Here is a 16745-nt window from a genome sequence, read left to right as displayed (position 1 = left end):
ACATGTACACAGACACAGGGCCAGCACACTTTTACAATTTCACCATAATGGTCTAGTTGTAATTTGTTTTACTGATTACTGTTTATTGTTTAATGTCAGATGTTTTTTCTTTTTTTCTCCCCGAACTGAAGAAAATTCGTCAGAAATGTTGCCGAGCCCTCATACTTTTTTTTTTTTTTTCACATCTGCTTACCTGTTTCTGTTGTATTACTTAGGGTAATTAGAATTAATATCTGAAACCTAGCAACGCCTAAAAGAGGCTCCACAAACATGACTCGTTCTGTCTCGTTTACATCTACAATGGAATAACCTCAGAAAGGAAAGAAGAAAGAAAATCCCTTTTTAAAACTCTTTTTGGCTTGATTTAGGCGTTAGCAGAATGGCACCTCAAAGATCTCGAAGCCAGCGATGTCCAGGATCCCGATGAAGGAGGCTCCCTGGCGCTTGGTCCTGTCCAGAGCCTTGTTGATGCGGTGGACCAGCCAGCGGAACAGACGCTCGTACGTCGCCTTGGCCAGGGCCTCGATGGCGAAATCCGCCTGGGGGGAGACAGAGTGAGACAGAGCATCAGTAATAGATATCTCAGCGAGCCAAACCTCCCAGTGGACGAAAACATGAGAGGGAACACAACGCTGTAGCATGTGAGAGCAATGTTACAGATGAGTTGAGTTTTAAAAGTTTTATGGGTCAAATGCTTGACAGTACTGCCAGTGTTTCGTGCAAGCAATGAAATGCTTCATCTTCTTGCCAATCTCAACAATGTAGGAATGAAAGAAAAATAGTAATATAAAGAGACAGTTGGATAAAAAAAAACAAAAAAAAAACCAACTTAAAGACGCAAGTGTGTCGAATTTAGTGACATCTAATTGTGAGGTCGCAGATTGCAACCAACTGAATATCCCTCCCCTCACCCTGACCTTCCAAGCGTGTAGGAGAACCTACGGTGGCCGCAAAACTCACGAAAACCGCAAAAGAGCCAATGTTCGGTTTGTCCATTCAGTGGAAGAGTACCCGCTCCTTTTGTAGATATAAACAGCTCATTCTAAGATAACAAAAACACAACAATTCTTATTTTCATGGGATTATACAGTACTTAAAACATACTTATGAATATTATATTACATTTCTGCCAAGTCCGTCCCGGACGCAAGATGCCATTAAATTCTACACACCGGTCCTTTGAAAAAAGAAATAGAAATTTCGATATTTACAAAAAAGTAAATATAGTAAGTAAAAAGTAAAAATAGACAGTCAAAAAATAAAATCTTCTTTTTCTTTCGGCTGCTCCCGTTAGGGGTGGCCACAGGGGATCATCTGCCTCCAATACCTTCTGTTCTGCGCTTCTTCTTTCATTACACCAACCGCCTGCATGTCCTCCCTCACCACATCCATAAACCTTCTCTTTGGCCTTCCTCTTTTCTCTTGCCTGGCAGCTCCATCCTCAGCATCCTTCTCCCAATGTAACTCTCATCTCTCCTACACACGTGTCCAAACCATCTCAGTCTCGCCTCTCTCACTTTTCCACCAAACTGTCCAACCTGAGCTGTCCCTCTAATGTACTCATTCTTCATCCTGTCCATCCTTGTCACTCCCAATGAAAGTCTCAACATCCTCAACTCTGCCACCTCCAGTTCGGCCACCTGCCTTTTTGTCAGTGCCACCGCCTCTAAACCGTACAACATGGCTGGTCTCACTACCGCCCTGTAGACCTCCCCCTTACCCTTGCTGGAACCCTTCTGTCACAGATCACTCTGGACACTCTTCTCCACCCACTCCACCCTGCCTGTACTCTCTTCTTCATCTTTCTCTCACACTCTCCACTGCTTTGGATGGTCGACCCCAAGTAAAATAAAATTTAAATAAAAGTTAAATAATGTAAAAAAAAAATTGCTTAAAAAAATACAATTAAATTAAAAGATCCTATAAATCAAGTCATAAAAAATTGAAATGAAATTGAAAAGAGTTAAAAGTTAGCAGCTATGCAAGATCAAATTAAGGAACAGAATTGCCAAGCGCAATATAAACACATATTGTTACAGTATATACAGTATATGACATTTGATATCATATACTGTATATCATGACATTAAAGGTGTTATTTGGATTGGTATTATTTGCCGGTTTGATGAGTTTTTATACTTAACTTCATTTTTTGTAGCTCTTATTGTTGTCATGGCGTCAGACGGCATCCTACCTGTTCTTTGGTCTGAGCCTTCTGCACGTAGTCCCGTCCCACTTTGATCCTGGGGGAGAGGATGGCTCTGGTGAACTCCATCACGTTCATCCCCAGCAGGTGGCACAGCTTCTGGGCAGCTGGGAGGGGGTTAAAAGGTATGAATTTAGGATTCACATTCGTTTATTTGTATGTGTGAGATGCAGTGTCATGAATTGCAGGAAATGGTTGTGGCAGTTCCACCTGCCACACTCCATCCGAGTGGCGTTTTCAGGGCCCACCGACTCAGAGACACAGGCAGAGCGTGTTTTAAACACAGAGGTTTATTGTAGAGAGTGGGCAAGATGGAACAAGCCGGCAGCAAATGGAAACTTGTCATAACAGAAGCTCCTCCTGTGTGTGTGTGTGTGTGTGTGTGAGGGGGGGGATTTAGCCTGTGCTGATTGCTCTGATGAGCAACAGGCGTACAGCCAGCACTGATCTCAAGTGCAATTAACTACACCCAAGACAGGTGTGGCTGCTCAAATCACACCACCCCCACACCACAATGGTATTTAAGCGGGAGGTACACAAATACGCGAGAACAAAAAACGCGAGAACCAGCAGAGAACACCGTCAGCAAAATACTCAATAGGAAAATAAGATAAAAAATTATATACAAAATAAATACATCTAAAATAAACAAATTTATAAACAAACACATTTATTTTGTTCGGAGGCACGGGACGCACAGTCGACCAGAGGTCACTGTCCATTACGCAGCCCATTGTCCCGATCCAAGCGGATGCCATGCTCAGAATGTTGCAGCTCCGGACAAAACGAGCATGTTGACCCCGGCAAAAGGAGGTTGAAGTCCGTCCCCTGCCATGACGCGCAGGCATCTGGACCAACTGCGACAAGGGGAGCTCTCAGAACAAGAGAAAGACGAAAGACAAAGTTCGGCTCAGGGGCTTGGGCAGAGAACACCGCAAGAACCCAGATCACCACGTCAATTTGTCTTATCTTGTTCTGAACACGTCCTTTTGGTCAAAAACTTCAAATTCTTTTAAAATGTACCTCCACCTTAAGAGAGATCAGATTCAATGTTCGCTGACAAACAAATGTACAACCTATGCCAATGCAAATACTTATATAAATGTATAAGGCTGTATACCTTGCCTGGAAAGGTCTGTCTATAAAACTGCCAAGCTTAGTTTCAACACATAACAAAAATGTATGTCAAAAAAATACAACCATAGCCTGTCTGGTTTAGGATCTGAAAATCCATAATTAAATAAAAGCATAATATATGCAACATGATAAGCATCCTTATTTGATGCATAACTGCTTGAATCAAGAAAAGAACATTCATCACTGGTGCTTTAATTTCTCTTGCTACTTGAAGGGCATTCAGCATATCAACAAAAATTGGTGAGACACTCTGCTGTTAATATCTGTCCTCACCAGTGTTCTCAGGCATGGAGGCCTGATCCGTGTTCCTCTCCTTCTTAAAGACAATGTTCCCAAACTGCAACACCGCAGATGAAACTTTAAGCATACCTGTGGGAAGAAAGACAGCGAGAAAGAAAATATCAATGAGGGGGAGTGTACAGGAGAAAGAGAGCGCATGCGTGTTGAACGGGTTGGTCAGATCCTATACTCACAGACGATCTCTTCGTGGGAGAAGCTCATGATGTGCATGGCATCCATAGTCTCTTGGAAGTTCTCCTTGTCCTGCTGGCCGGGGATGGGAATGTTGCCGTTGGACAGGAAGCGGTAGCCGTTGAAGCCCTCGAGCAGCAGGTCGGCTGGAGAGAAGGCCAGAGATGAAACATTAGTTCTGTCACGTCAAAGTCCACTAGAGCCAGTAGGTTAACTCTGCATTAAACGTTTAAAAAAATGTTGGTCACCAAAGTGATAGTCTGCAAGATTATTTTATAAAAAAAAAATCCCATATTTGATACTTAATTTGGCTGTCAGCTTTTAACAAACAGTCATTGAACGTTTTTATGTTAAGAATGTGCTTCTCTATATGATGTTGCCATCTTTGGCACGAATGCAAATACCGAGCAAGAGCAAGAAGTGAAAGGCAGTGAATTTGATAAATCAGCTGTGGTCGGTAAACTGTCGATATTGATGAACATCCACAAAAAGAACAGCACCCTCGGATGATTAGATATCCCCACAACCTCAAGTAACCAAGAATAAAAAAAAACAACAAGGCAATCGATCAGAAGAGACATTTCTAGGACCTAATACAGACGATTTTATGGATTTCCACTTTTCACTTTAACTGAAATGGAACTTTGCTGAAGCCAAGTGTGAAACATTAGATCAGGCTCAAAGCTCTTTCTTTGTGCCCTGGTTTGTACCCCTACTCCAGGTTTGTAACCCTGGCTTCTACAGACACTCACAGCGCAGGTGCTCCCCCGCTCCCGCCAGCAGCTGGTAGAAGATGTGGAAGGTCCGCTCATCTTTGGCCTGTCGGATGGCTCTCGACTTCTCCAGAAGGTCTGCAGTGGGAAGTTAAGGGCTGACCGGGATAGATCATGTAAAGTTAAGAGCAAAGAGCTAAAACTTTCCACTACGTTCCATACACAGTTGCTTACTTTCTAGAATGTCGTCATTTGGGAAAAGGTTTCGTTGGCGTGCAGTTTTTCGGTATTGGGTCAATATTTCCAGAAACTCTGGCAACTCGGGGTTTAAGACATTAATTCTCATAAAGCGGACAGACAATCCATCTTTCAGAAACTGGAACGTTGATTCCGCGCCGTTCTCAGTAGCAGAGGAAAATGCATTCCCCTGAAACTATATCCAACATTCTGCTAAGCATAAATGAAGATAAATAAACATGAAGGATTACTATGAAAATGAGCGATGAGCATGCTCCTCCTATCCAGGTGCCATAAACACATCATCACGGCATGGACACCGCGGAGGCCCTATGACTACATCCAGTTCTTATACTTTGGGAAACCATCTTTCCTCCCTCCGCTCCGAGATCGGTGAGGATACAGGTCTCGATGTTGGCCCCGACGATGTAGCCCGTCACATCGAAGTTGATCCTGATGAACTTGCCCTGCGGAATAGGTCAAACACGGTACTTCTGGTTAACAGTTGTCATAACAGGAGCTCTGTGGCAGATTTCACAGGTAAATTTTAAGGGTTTGGCGTACAACGTCACTGTTTACATGTGTGTTGGTGATGGCATCCCTGGGAAAACACTGTTTCTCTCATGAATTTTAGTCACACAGAGAGGGTATGCAGAAGGTCTATATTAGGAAAAGCCAGGCTACAGGTCAGAAGGAATCCCAAGCATGCCTGTGGTTTCCTGAGGATCTATGTGTGTGCGTGTGTGTGTGTGTGTGTGCGTCCATGTGTGTGTTCACGTCCACATATCTTTCTACAGCGGTCTCCGGTTATTTTACTTCTCATTTGAGACCAACCATTGATTTATGTGCCCTGTCAACTATTGGGGATCAATCTTGACCACACGGTCAAGGTATTTGCACTAACAGGCACCGGTTGAAATAAAATGCTGACGAGTGAGCATAGTTGTAATTCCTGAAACTCATTGTGACCGTCAGAGAAAGAAAGCATAAAAAACCCCCGAAAGAATCAGAATACTGGGAGGTGAAGCGCCGGCTGCTGTGTGTCATTTTGGAAGCTACGCTATTGGGTGATGGAACTAGAGAAATAAAATACATTTACAACATTTAGGAAAAGTGAAGAGCGTAATAAAATCCATGACGTTGAGAAGATGATTGTGTTTTTAATTTGCAGTTGTAGAGCGAAACCAAAATGAATTGCATGGCCAAAGTCATTGCTCTAAATAAGATTTTTTTCTGAATGTTATCTTGCATTAATCCACTTTAGCTGACACAAGGATTACAGACAAAAGACTCTACAGAGAATTTGAGCCATGCACCTTTAGAAAATTAATTTTGCACATTTATTTAATGTAAAGTATTTTGGCCTATTTTAGATTGTGGCGACCTAAAGCAGAAAGTGGACACACAACGCAGGTCATGGACTGGCCCTGACCTCCCTTGTCCCTGTGTATGCACTGCAGGGCTCTGGCATCAAAGCAAAGAGAAGAGCATCACTCACGAAGCGAGACGAGTTGTCGTTTTTTACTGTTTTGGCGTTGCCAAAGGACTCAAGGATGGGGTTGGCTTGTAGGAGCTGACGTTCCAACTCACCCTGCAACAAAAATAAAAGCCTGTTAGAGAGGGAAGATAAGAGAGCCAGATACGGCATCAAAGATCGCATCCACCTGGCAACACCTACTGTGCATTCCATATTACCGCTCATCACTTGATGATTTTCCACTGTCTACCCCAAAATATGTATCAAGGACTGAAAGATCAATAAATTGTCCAACACTCAGATTGAGAAGCAGATGCAGATTGAGAAGAACGTGGGCAAGAGTTCTGTTGGCAATGCTTTAGTTAAGATGCAGTAAAATGTGGTCTCAAGGGGTGAGGGACAAGTTTCAGCATCGGGCCAAGACAGCCAAACAGTTCCAGAGAGTCTGTGAAACCTATGTTGCATTCCTTTGGTCCTGATCTCACACCCTGACATTCTGGGACGCTCCATGGAAGTGGCTCCTGAAATCGAAAGACCTTTGGTTTTGACGGATGGTTGAGAGATTCTGTGGGCACCAAGGGAATTCGCACTCCTCTACAAAGATTTAAATACATATGCAGATGCATGCAATGGTGTCCATAATCATGCACGCACACACACACAAACACACACACACACACACACACACACACATAAAATATATTTTTGAGGACTTCTCCCCAAAGTGTTGGAAGAACAAAATGGAAATTGTCTCTGCTTCCACTTGCACTAGCATATTCTACAGCTCCTGGTTCAGACTCATATGCCCCATGAGGACAGAGAGTGAACTCTTCTAGTAGTCAACTGCTGGTTAGTTAAAACTTTAAAGTCAAATTTAAAGTAGATCCTCAGCCCATACTGTAGATGTACCGAATGAGAGAGAGTTGGAAAGAGAGAGAATGACCCAGCTCTTCCAACATTTGCCAACACCCTCATTCCCAGACAACGCTGTCCTGGTTCATAATTGACATAATTCTGTGTATTCTGGCCTTCCAATCGACGCAGTAGAGACTGTACGTGCGTGACTGTTAGTGGCTCCAGTTTATTTAGGTGAAGGTTCTCTCTGCGGTAAGAGCTAATTTCCAGAAGAATGAGGGTGGAGTCATAGGCTATCCCACCAAACCCAACCCAACCCAACACCGACTCTCCGGTTCAATGTTTGTCCTCACCATGCAATGGAAAACGCAAATCAGAAGCAGGCCGGACGATAACAACAGAGTTATCAACAAAGTTGTTGAAAACAATGTGGTGGGAAAAAACAGCATAGAGAACACACTGTACAGTATATCTGGTGTTTACAGTCGGCGATAAGAAGATACTTTCAAGTCTTCTATCTACATGAGGCGTTTTCGCACCACAGGAACTTTTTCATATTTCTAAGAACTTTTTGGAGGAACCGTCCCTTTTTTTTTTTCGTCATCACTGCAGGAACTGGGAACGATCGTAGTTCTTAGAACTTCCTTTTGAGGAACATTTTTTTAGCTCCTCCAGGTCCTAGCTCCTCCAAATCAGCACATGGAGAACCTTCAGTGAGGTAAGTGCACGGTGATCGGCCCAGAACTAAGTCCACGGTCCCTCGGACTGGGGGTCTGCAGCTTATACCCATAGGGAGCGAGAAGAAGAAGTATTTGGTCTGGAAACCGTCTAAGTCGTCAACCCTCATCTTCCTCCCAGGGGTGTGTTCCGTCTCCAACCCAACACCTCTTCCACCAACACCTCTCCAGCTCAACACTGAAGCATAATTCAGACAGTAGCTGCTGCACCTGTGGGATCGCAGTTCGTATGTCTTTCTCTCTAAGAGAAATACGGCTCCACCCGGCTCCCAAAACCCCCCATCTTCACCCATCATACAGCAGTCCCTCTCCGCCTTCCCCTTCCATCCCTCATCTACGTCTCTCTATCTCTCGGAGTCGTCCGGCCTCACATTCACTCCAACCTCCCGCATTCCTCTGGCCCGTGCTCACAGGGAGAACTCTGGCGTCTTTCGGAGTGATCGCGGCGCGAAAGGGGTCGGTGAGGGTGGCGCGTTTCTGCAGAAGCCACCCTACTCCCACTGACACAAAAACATCAGGTTTTGGTTTTCGGAGCGCAGGGAGGGAAAAATAGCTGCCGGATAAATTAAGCAGAAAAACAAAAAAGACGGGAACCGAGAAATATCAGGTGTCAGTGAGCGGAGCGAGCGGGATGACTGCGACGGGGGAGGATGTTGAAATGTTAGATGTCTGGTCAATGGTAAATCAAGGCAGCTGAAAAGGTTAAGGCCGTGTAAGTGAAACTAATCAAAGTTACTCATGGAGAAAACACTTGTGGATTAAATTATTAGGATCCAGATGTAGAATCAAGGCGACGGTAACCCGCCCCGTATGCCACCAATCCCCCCCCAATGTATGAACACTGTGTCGGTAGCCGAGTCCACACACCGACTGAATACATGCAAGGCTGTTCTTAAAATATTAGTATCTCCAAGAGGGCAAAAATAAAAAAATAAAATAAAAAATTCACATAAAAAGCTCTTGAACCCGCCAACATGCAGGGTCATGTGGTGGTGAAAAAGGTGAAAAACATGCACCTAGATGATTGACCGCCGTCATTTTTCAACCTGACAAAACAATTTGGCAAAGATGATGAAACCAATAGATGATGAATCGTAGTTATTCAGCAAGTGCTACACTGGCTGCTGTTAATCACTTCTATTCACATTGCGTGGCGGTCAACAGAGGGCAAAGCCGGTCTTAAATCAGAAGGCACATGTTTTGGTCGGACTACATATTATTGGCAAATTTCTTCCACTTAAATATAATAGCTTGAACCAACTGATTTTATACAGCGCTTTTGCAGTGTTGCGACCACTCAAAGCGCTTTACAATACATGCCTCGCGTTCACCTATTAATGGTAGCGACAACCGTGCAAGGTGCAAGGTGCACCAGATCATCGAGAGCACTTTCGGGTTCAGTGTCTTGTTCAAGGACACTTTGACGTGCTGCCAGGAGGAACGGGGGATGGAACCAGGAACCCTCTGATTACTGGACGACCCACTCTGCCTGCTGCGCCACCGTCGCCCATTTATTAATCTTTTTGCATTTTCACTCGCTACCAAATAATCTAACTCAGGCCTGATCTGGCACAAACCGATACCTCAGATAAAGAACCTGTGATAAAGTCTTACACATTACAGTATATTCACAGTGGAAAGACAGCGTCAGAAAGAAGGGCATGCATAGACACAAAATCGATTTTTATTATTTTTTTAAAGGGTACATTAAGTCTTTAGGAAGCGGGAAGTACACTTGCCTGTAGCTTGAACGCTTTGGGAGAATCGGGCTGTTTGTTATGGATAAAACAAATGCAAGTGTTAACATCTGAAGCGCTCATATCAAACAAAAGCCACAAGTGCAGGATAAATGTACACATTAGCCTAGTATTAGTCTGCTAGCATAACCTAGCATTAGTCTGTTCGTATAAACTAGCATTAGTGTGCTAGTATAAACTAGCATTAGTGTGCTAGCGTCACCTAATGGTAATGGGGACGTAATGGGGTCATTATATGAAAACGTGACACTTCCCATTCTTAATGTTTGATTTTCAAAGTACTGTTTTAAAAGTCTTGAAGCCCCTTTTTGGATGAAGTAGATTATATCAGGAAAATGTCCCGTGCCATCTCAGGCTTTCTTATTTTAAAAAAAAATAATCCACATATAAACAACATATTTATGTGTGTTTCGTCAGCCCTGTTACTGACATATCAATTGCTGTTTGAGAAGGTTTTAAATCAATATTTAGATCAAATCTGATATACTATGAAAGATAAATTCCCCTTGTTACACAAAGTGTGTTTGTAAAGTGAGAATGTTGAGGCTTTTACTTTTTTCCATGGATGAAAATGCTGCTACAATTGACACTTTTATAGCATCCTCGGTTTTAAGAAAAAGTTATGGGAACAAAATAATAATACCCAGACTTCTTTGAGTGGATATTTGGTCTATTTTACTTAACATATACAATAGGTTGATTTTACATTGGTCTTTTCATCTTTAAAATTATATTATATATATCGAATAAGGCTGACTCCTCAGTCACAGGGTTGAAAACAGTTACTGTATTGGTTATACTGCCTGTTTACGTTACAGTTATTGGTGTAATGGAGTTATAAAGGGACATTCCTTAACCTTTACTTCAACATGACTAATCAGAATATTTTGGAGACAGATTTATTGGGAGGTTTTAGCATAGATTATGAAACATGATGATGATACTGCAGATGTAAATGTTAACTAATTGTTTTATTCAAAACATGAAGGTTATTTAAATCACCCCACAATTAAATTATCTATTGAACATGTTTGGCCTCAACAGAATAAGCAAAAGCCTAATATTGTATCTGCTGTGCCCCTCAACCACAATCAGTGGTACCGCCGTTACACACACGGCCCCCACTGGGTCAAGAATCTTGGCGAGGAACGATAGGAAGGACGATTAAAAAATCTGGCAATTGTTTGCCCACCCAAAAACTCTGAATACCCCCCCAATCAGAGCGTCCTAGAACCGGAAAAACAATCCTAGGTGGATATGAGGTTTTCAGAACTTTCTCACACCTGTGTAATACAATATTTTCTTCATCTAATTGCTATTGAGGCCAAAAAAGTCAAATTTATCATGTCAAAACTTAAACTTAAAAGTGTTGTTACATTACTCATGAACAGGTTTTATTCTTAATATGTGTAAAATGTTGAAAAAAACAACAATTTAGTTGGTTTCCCAGGTTGTCGTCAACTCTTTTAATCTAAACACCCCTTCAGAGATAATATGTGCAGGTAACTGTTCTGGAAGTTGCATCGTTTCCTGGAAGTGAAATCATCTGCCTTTTATGAAGATGATGGTAAAGACAAGTGAGTGTCTTCTTATTTGAATTAACATTTAAGCCTCTAATGAATGCACACCATGTGGTGCCATGAACTTTACCACAGGGCTAATGGCTGCCAATCACATTTTTTGTCAACCCTGTTACCCTAGAATGGTAACAGGGTTGATGGAAAATGTTATTGGCAGCCATAACTAGCCATGTGGTAAAGGTCATGACACCACATGGTGTGCATCCATGAGCGGCTTTGATAGTTTGACTTTTTTGACCTCAGTAGCTAGTAAAAGTACAAAAATCATACTGAGGGACTGTCCATTTTTACATTTTTGCAAGATGCTTCTTACAAAAAAGTTTTTTAACTCTTTCAAAACAAAATAAAAAAAACTATGAATGTGTTTTTATGTTACAAAATATATAATGGAAACTAAATTATAAAATGTTTTATTTGTTTTTACTGTTTATTCAGATTTACAGAGCAGTTTTGTGGGGACAAAAGGGACACGAAAGTGGCACGTTTTCATATAAACACCCAAAGGCTAATCGTAGTGTACACTTTGAATTTACACAAAAATAGCTAGGCTTGCACATCACTCTAATAATGGAAAGAAACTTAAAAAATCAAGACAGTTAGTTACAAGTTTATCTGGAGTGTTCAAACGGAATAAGAGCAGAAGTGGAATGAAGACAAGGACAGAGGAGGAGAAAAGTGGCCGGTGGGGTACTCACAGGAATGTTGTGGTCTTTGCGTCCTTTGTGCGAGGAAGCGACATGCGCCAGGTACTGGATGACCTTCTTGGTATTCTCTGTCTTGCCAGCGCCGGACTCACCTCTGAGATCAGATGAGGTGACGGACACAGAGACGCAGGGATAGAAAGAGCGATAACCAGGTTCAATTTAGAGAGGAACAAACGTGACTGAGAGATGATTACTTGATGGGGGAGCCGGCGAGTTCACAAACAGAATGCACCTGTAAAGTGAAAATAAAATTGTGTTCTGAGTTTGTCACACCACAGAATAATGTGCTGTTAACCACCCAGCCAAATTTGAATTATTAAAAAAATTGCCAAGTATATAAAATTGAGTTTCAAAATCGTGAAAAAAAGCCAGTTCCTGATGCTGAAACCACACCCAATCGCGTTAACCATGTAATAATATATTAAAATTTCCATTGAAGTAAGTACGTTCCATGTTTGAATGTTCTGCTGAACCTAGTCCTACGTCTCTTGTTGCACATCTCAAAGGGCCGCAGTCTGGCTGCGCGACTCCCCACTTTCCGGTGCCCCCTGCAGGCTCCTCCACACACCAGCCCAGGTCGGGGCTCCGCGGCCTGCTAGCATGCAGCTAATACTAACGAAACCAATCACCGCGCGGTCAAACCAACGGGACGGCTTTTTTGTTACGGGCGTCCATGGCATGAGTTCACGGTCTCCCCGAAGACGCCTTTTACTGCAGGTGTTTATTTCCAAAACAGCGTTTTATCCCAAACTCTGGGCTGTTAGCTTAGCTTATTTCACCCCTGATGCTCCGTTTCCGACCTGGTGTTTGTATAATGTTAGGGGGAAGGGCCACGCCGGTTATGACCGCTCTACGTCATCAGGTCATGATTTAGCACTGCCCCAAAAATCTGGACCACAAAAATGGTGCGAAAAAGTTTGACAGTCTAACTCCACAATTCAGTACTACATTGTTCAGTCTTTTCACATGTTTTCGGCAATTATTTTCGAACATGTATAATGTGTTTAGAAACAGATCACTGAATTCACTTTATAGGGACTTAAATCTATTCTCAAGAAGGCTTCCGATAAATAAGGACTAAAAACTCTTTCCAGAATTACTAATTACAAGGATTTAGTGGCCCGGCACATTCAGCCACCATTACAGGAAGAGATCACCCACAACCATCCAGACACAGTGACAACATTATCATGAAAGAATGAATCATGACCATCAGATCCAAACCAAAAGATCCAAACCAAAACAACTCCAGGCACATTGCCCCGCCCTAGCGGCTAAAATATGGTAAGGACACTGGTATATATATAAAATTTGCTAATGTGTAAACCCTTATGAAAATTCAAATCATAGTATAGTGTGATTAAACCAATAGATTAACCTTGGTTCATAAACCGTGGTTTTTCATTTTACTATGAAACCTTGGTTGAGATACTATAGTAAAAGATAGTATAACCATGGTTCATAAAGCATGGTTTTTCTCGTAGTTCATTTTTGTAAGGGATATAGCACACACCAACTTTAGGAAAAAGGACGGGGACAGTGCCTCTGTTTCCCCAATGTATTTTGGCCATCAAACAAAACATGTTAACGTTTGAGCCTGGTCAGCCTTCCTCAGAGCATGGATGTAGTAGTGGATGAATGTAGTGTAGTGTCATGTGATCGATACCCAACGTAGGCCTATGTGTGATATCGTACAAAGTGGCCAGAAACTGATTTCCTGCACTGTGTTGTTTGGCTTTATGGCAAGCTTGGCACTATTGTCTTCTGTTACTGTACCTATACAGTATGTGTAACACGCCACGCAAAAGTTGAACTGTGTACTGACGCCAGTTCAAAAATGGCAAACCCCGCCTACGCACGCCCGTTGAGCATGTTCCCCAAAACCTTGAAGCAACAGTGGATAAGAGAGAGTAGGAGAGGTGATCTTTTGTGAAAAGTGTTTTCCTTGTTTATCTATCAGTTGGTCAGTGTTTTTGACTGCGAAATGCTGTGGTTTTTGGTAGGAGGGTCGTCCGATGTTTTTTAGCCTTTCTGCTTTTGGACCCTGTTCTAATGATAGCTCTGTTCGGAAAGGGCCTTCCGCAGGTCCCATAACCCAGAAACCCACTGGCACGGCTGCTCCCAGTGCCGAGCCAGCCAATAACACACAGCTGCATACCAGTGGCTTTAGTCTAGCTGGTTATTAGCTCCGCTGCACATAGAATTCTGTTGTTTGAACTGCCCCACTAAAACTCCCTGGGAGTGTCCTTGGAGACTGAATACAGGCTGTGCAATATAGGTCAAATTTGTAGTCGCTAGTCATACTGGTGCCAGTTTAGCAGGATGATTTCATATATACAGTAGCTACATGCTATAGACAGGACTGGGAGATTTTTTCATAAACCTTAATCAGGGATTCTAACTCAGAATAGCAAACTCTTTCTGCTAGAATATCTTCCCAAGGGAGCGGTGTAGAGTAGAAACTTCAAACAACAAGTAATTATTGATCAAACGAGCAGGCTCACGGCTCAGCGAGTACAGGTGGGTGGAATTTGCAGAGAAATGACCATTTGCTGAGTTTCTCGCGTTGTGTTGGTTTTTCCTTTCGGACAAGGCCTGAACACGTGGGGGTTAGTCAGAAGGATCACTTACGGGAAGGCCTCTCGCCCTGTCAACCGCTTTCTATCTATTTCAAGGTGCCTCTCCTGTCATCTCACTGGCCCCGTTGACAAGTCTCACAATTTGTTCTCTCTCTCTCTCGATTCAGGATGTCAAGTTACACTGGGATCATTTGTGTACACACCAATGGTATACCAACATTTCTATGTATTAACCTCTTTATTTTATACGTTCCACATAAAAGAGATTGACTGATGCAGCAGCATTCAGCACAGAAACTCTCAACTGAAACAAATGTAATGAGCTTTTACTGTCAAGGCAGAAGCCCCTATTGGAAACGGTGCAGCGATGCAGACTATTCAGCACCAGGAGAAACGCTGCTGACATGGTCGAATCGCACCCAACAGGGGGCGAAGTGGCGTGAAAGGTCTTGAATGCCGGACAAGATTATGCAACGGCTCTATCCACTGACAATGGCGGACCTGGCCTCTGACAGAGTGGCACTTCATTAGTCCCTGCCAATGGAGGACTGAGGCAGCGCACCAAACCACACTCATGACTCCCTCATATAACCGGCTACCACAAATCCCAACTTCCACAAAAAGCTTTGCGAAACCGGCATTTAAGTGAAAAAGTGGCGGGATGGGGGGAGGTGACGAGTCTGGGTAAGGTGGAGGGAAGGAAGGAGGGGAGGGCGATAACAGGCCACCTAAAAGCCAGGTGGGGTTTCCTGTGACAAAATAACTGGACACTAGCCAATCCAGGAGCGAGAATTAAGCATCTATTGAGGTTCGAGAGATGTTTAATCCTCCAAAAGCGTTGCTTGAGCTCACATTAACTATAAATGCTTATCAAGTTATTAGAACATAAATGGGATTCATTTCACTCTACGGTAAGGGGCACATTTCTAATAGAGGAATATTCCCCTCAAGGACCAAAGGGCTATTGCAAGTACATCACGAGAGAGGCCTCTATATTGAAGTGGAACAGGCTAATCGTCATCATACACAAGATTAATTTTTAAGTCAAGCTATACATAAACTGAACCACCTTTGAAGGGGACTGAGGAAGCCATCTTTAAGAGCAGCAGGAGAGGTGAGGAGACGAATAGAGGAAGTACAGGAAAACAGGGGAATAATATGCTGGTACTATACGTTGAGTCAGTAAGATTATAATTAAGGAAAAGGACTGAGCACAAGACAAGCATCTTCCAGCACTAGGTCCTCAAACTGAAATTACATCTGCTAGAGTAGTGGTTTTCAGTGTGGGTAATGCAAAAAAAGCAGGGGGTTGGAGTTGGCAAGGTACTCACGTGCAAAGAATTGATTGGTCCTCACGATCTGCAGAGAAAACAAAACAAAAGAACAATGTCAACATTTTCTCCCAAGACACTGCAAAGAGCGCTTTTGAATGTTAAACATTTCATCACGCAAATAGACTGAAATTAAGTCCAAAAAAATGATGGCTCATTGGAGGCAAGTTTTGATGGAAACATCCAAAATAAAAATAAAATGCATTAATTCAATGTGTGGTTCCTTTATACTCTTTTCCCACTGCACCAAAAACCTGGTAACACCCGGTAACAATTGGCAACTGGCAAAAACCCGGGTCTCAGTCCCGGCTCAAATGACCCAGCAATAGACCCGGGCTTTAATCAACTCCACCTCCGATCGGCTCTGATGTGAACTGGACACCCGGGTCGACCTGCTACTTTGGCCCCTTTACCTGCACGATGCGAAGCGCGTTAAAATTCCGGATGCTGACCAGTGTGCTCACCGGCTGTATAGGGCATCCGTGCTCCATGCTGCTTCTACTGTAATGTTGGGTCGTTCATTAACGATCCCATTCTTCCGAACGGCTCAAAATACTTATTTTTCCAAGTTTTAAAGTTTTATGTCATTGTTTGTTTAAGTTGCTGTCTCCTCTACTGCTATTCCCAATCACACTGGAACCATGACACGCCCCTTTTCCATCGTGTTTGTACGAAAAAAAAACGGAGAAAAAAAAGACATTTCTCCTGGCAAAAGGTGTCATTCGCCTATTTTTGGTGGGTTGACCCGGGTTTAAAAAACTTTCATTTTGGTGTGAAAATGGCATTAATTAAGGCAGCCTGGTTCCAAAGCGTTGACGGCTATCTAGCTCAATCACACCTTTCTTTACAGAGGACCCAGGTGACCAAATTAATTATGCAAACAGTCCTCTCACCTCAGCAGAAGGTCAGGGAAATTTGAATCATTATAATGTCCTGGTTTGGTTTTATTTGCTATGACAAA

The 16745-nt window shown here is 42.8% G+C and overlaps 1 protein-coding gene across 3 annotated transcripts in view; it reads right to left on the bottom strand.

The window, feature by feature from the left end:
• Nucleotides 1-16745, bottom strand: part of LOC307236673 (myosin-10-like) — a 76566-nt gene that overhangs the window by 28529 nt on the left and 31292 nt on the right. For 2 of the 3 annotated variants that reach the window (XM_080009154.1, XM_080009155.1), the window contains exons 4-13: nucleotides 15785-15812; nucleotides 11866-11968; nucleotides 9573-9602; nucleotides 6263-6355; nucleotides 5168-5231; nucleotides 4567-4665; nucleotides 3817-3960; nucleotides 3617-3712; nucleotides 2195-2313; nucleotides 387-539 (exon numbers count right to left, since the gene is read on the bottom strand). In XM_080009154.1, the coding sequence (XP_079865280.1) occupies nucleotides 387-539; nucleotides 2195-2313; nucleotides 3617-3712; nucleotides 3817-3960; nucleotides 4567-4665; nucleotides 5168-5231; nucleotides 6263-6355; nucleotides 9573-9602; nucleotides 11866-11968; nucleotides 15785-15812 (929 nt within the window). The remainder of the gene's footprint in view (nucleotides 1-386; nucleotides 540-2194; nucleotides 2314-3616; nucleotides 3713-3816; nucleotides 3961-4566; nucleotides 4666-5167; nucleotides 5232-6262; nucleotides 6356-9572; nucleotides 9603-11865; nucleotides 11969-15784; nucleotides 15813-16745) is intronic. The other variant, XM_080009156.1, reaches the window with a different exon arrangement.

The sequence above is a fragment of the Zeus faber genome (genome assembly GCF_960531495.2).
Source record: "Zeus faber genome assembly, chromosome: 11".
Lineage (NCBI taxonomy): Eukaryota > Metazoa > Chordata > Actinopteri > Zeiformes > Zeidae > Zeus > Zeus faber.
The sequence above is the reverse complement of the archived record's forward strand: the minus strand, read 5'-3'. Positions and strand labels throughout refer to the sequence as shown.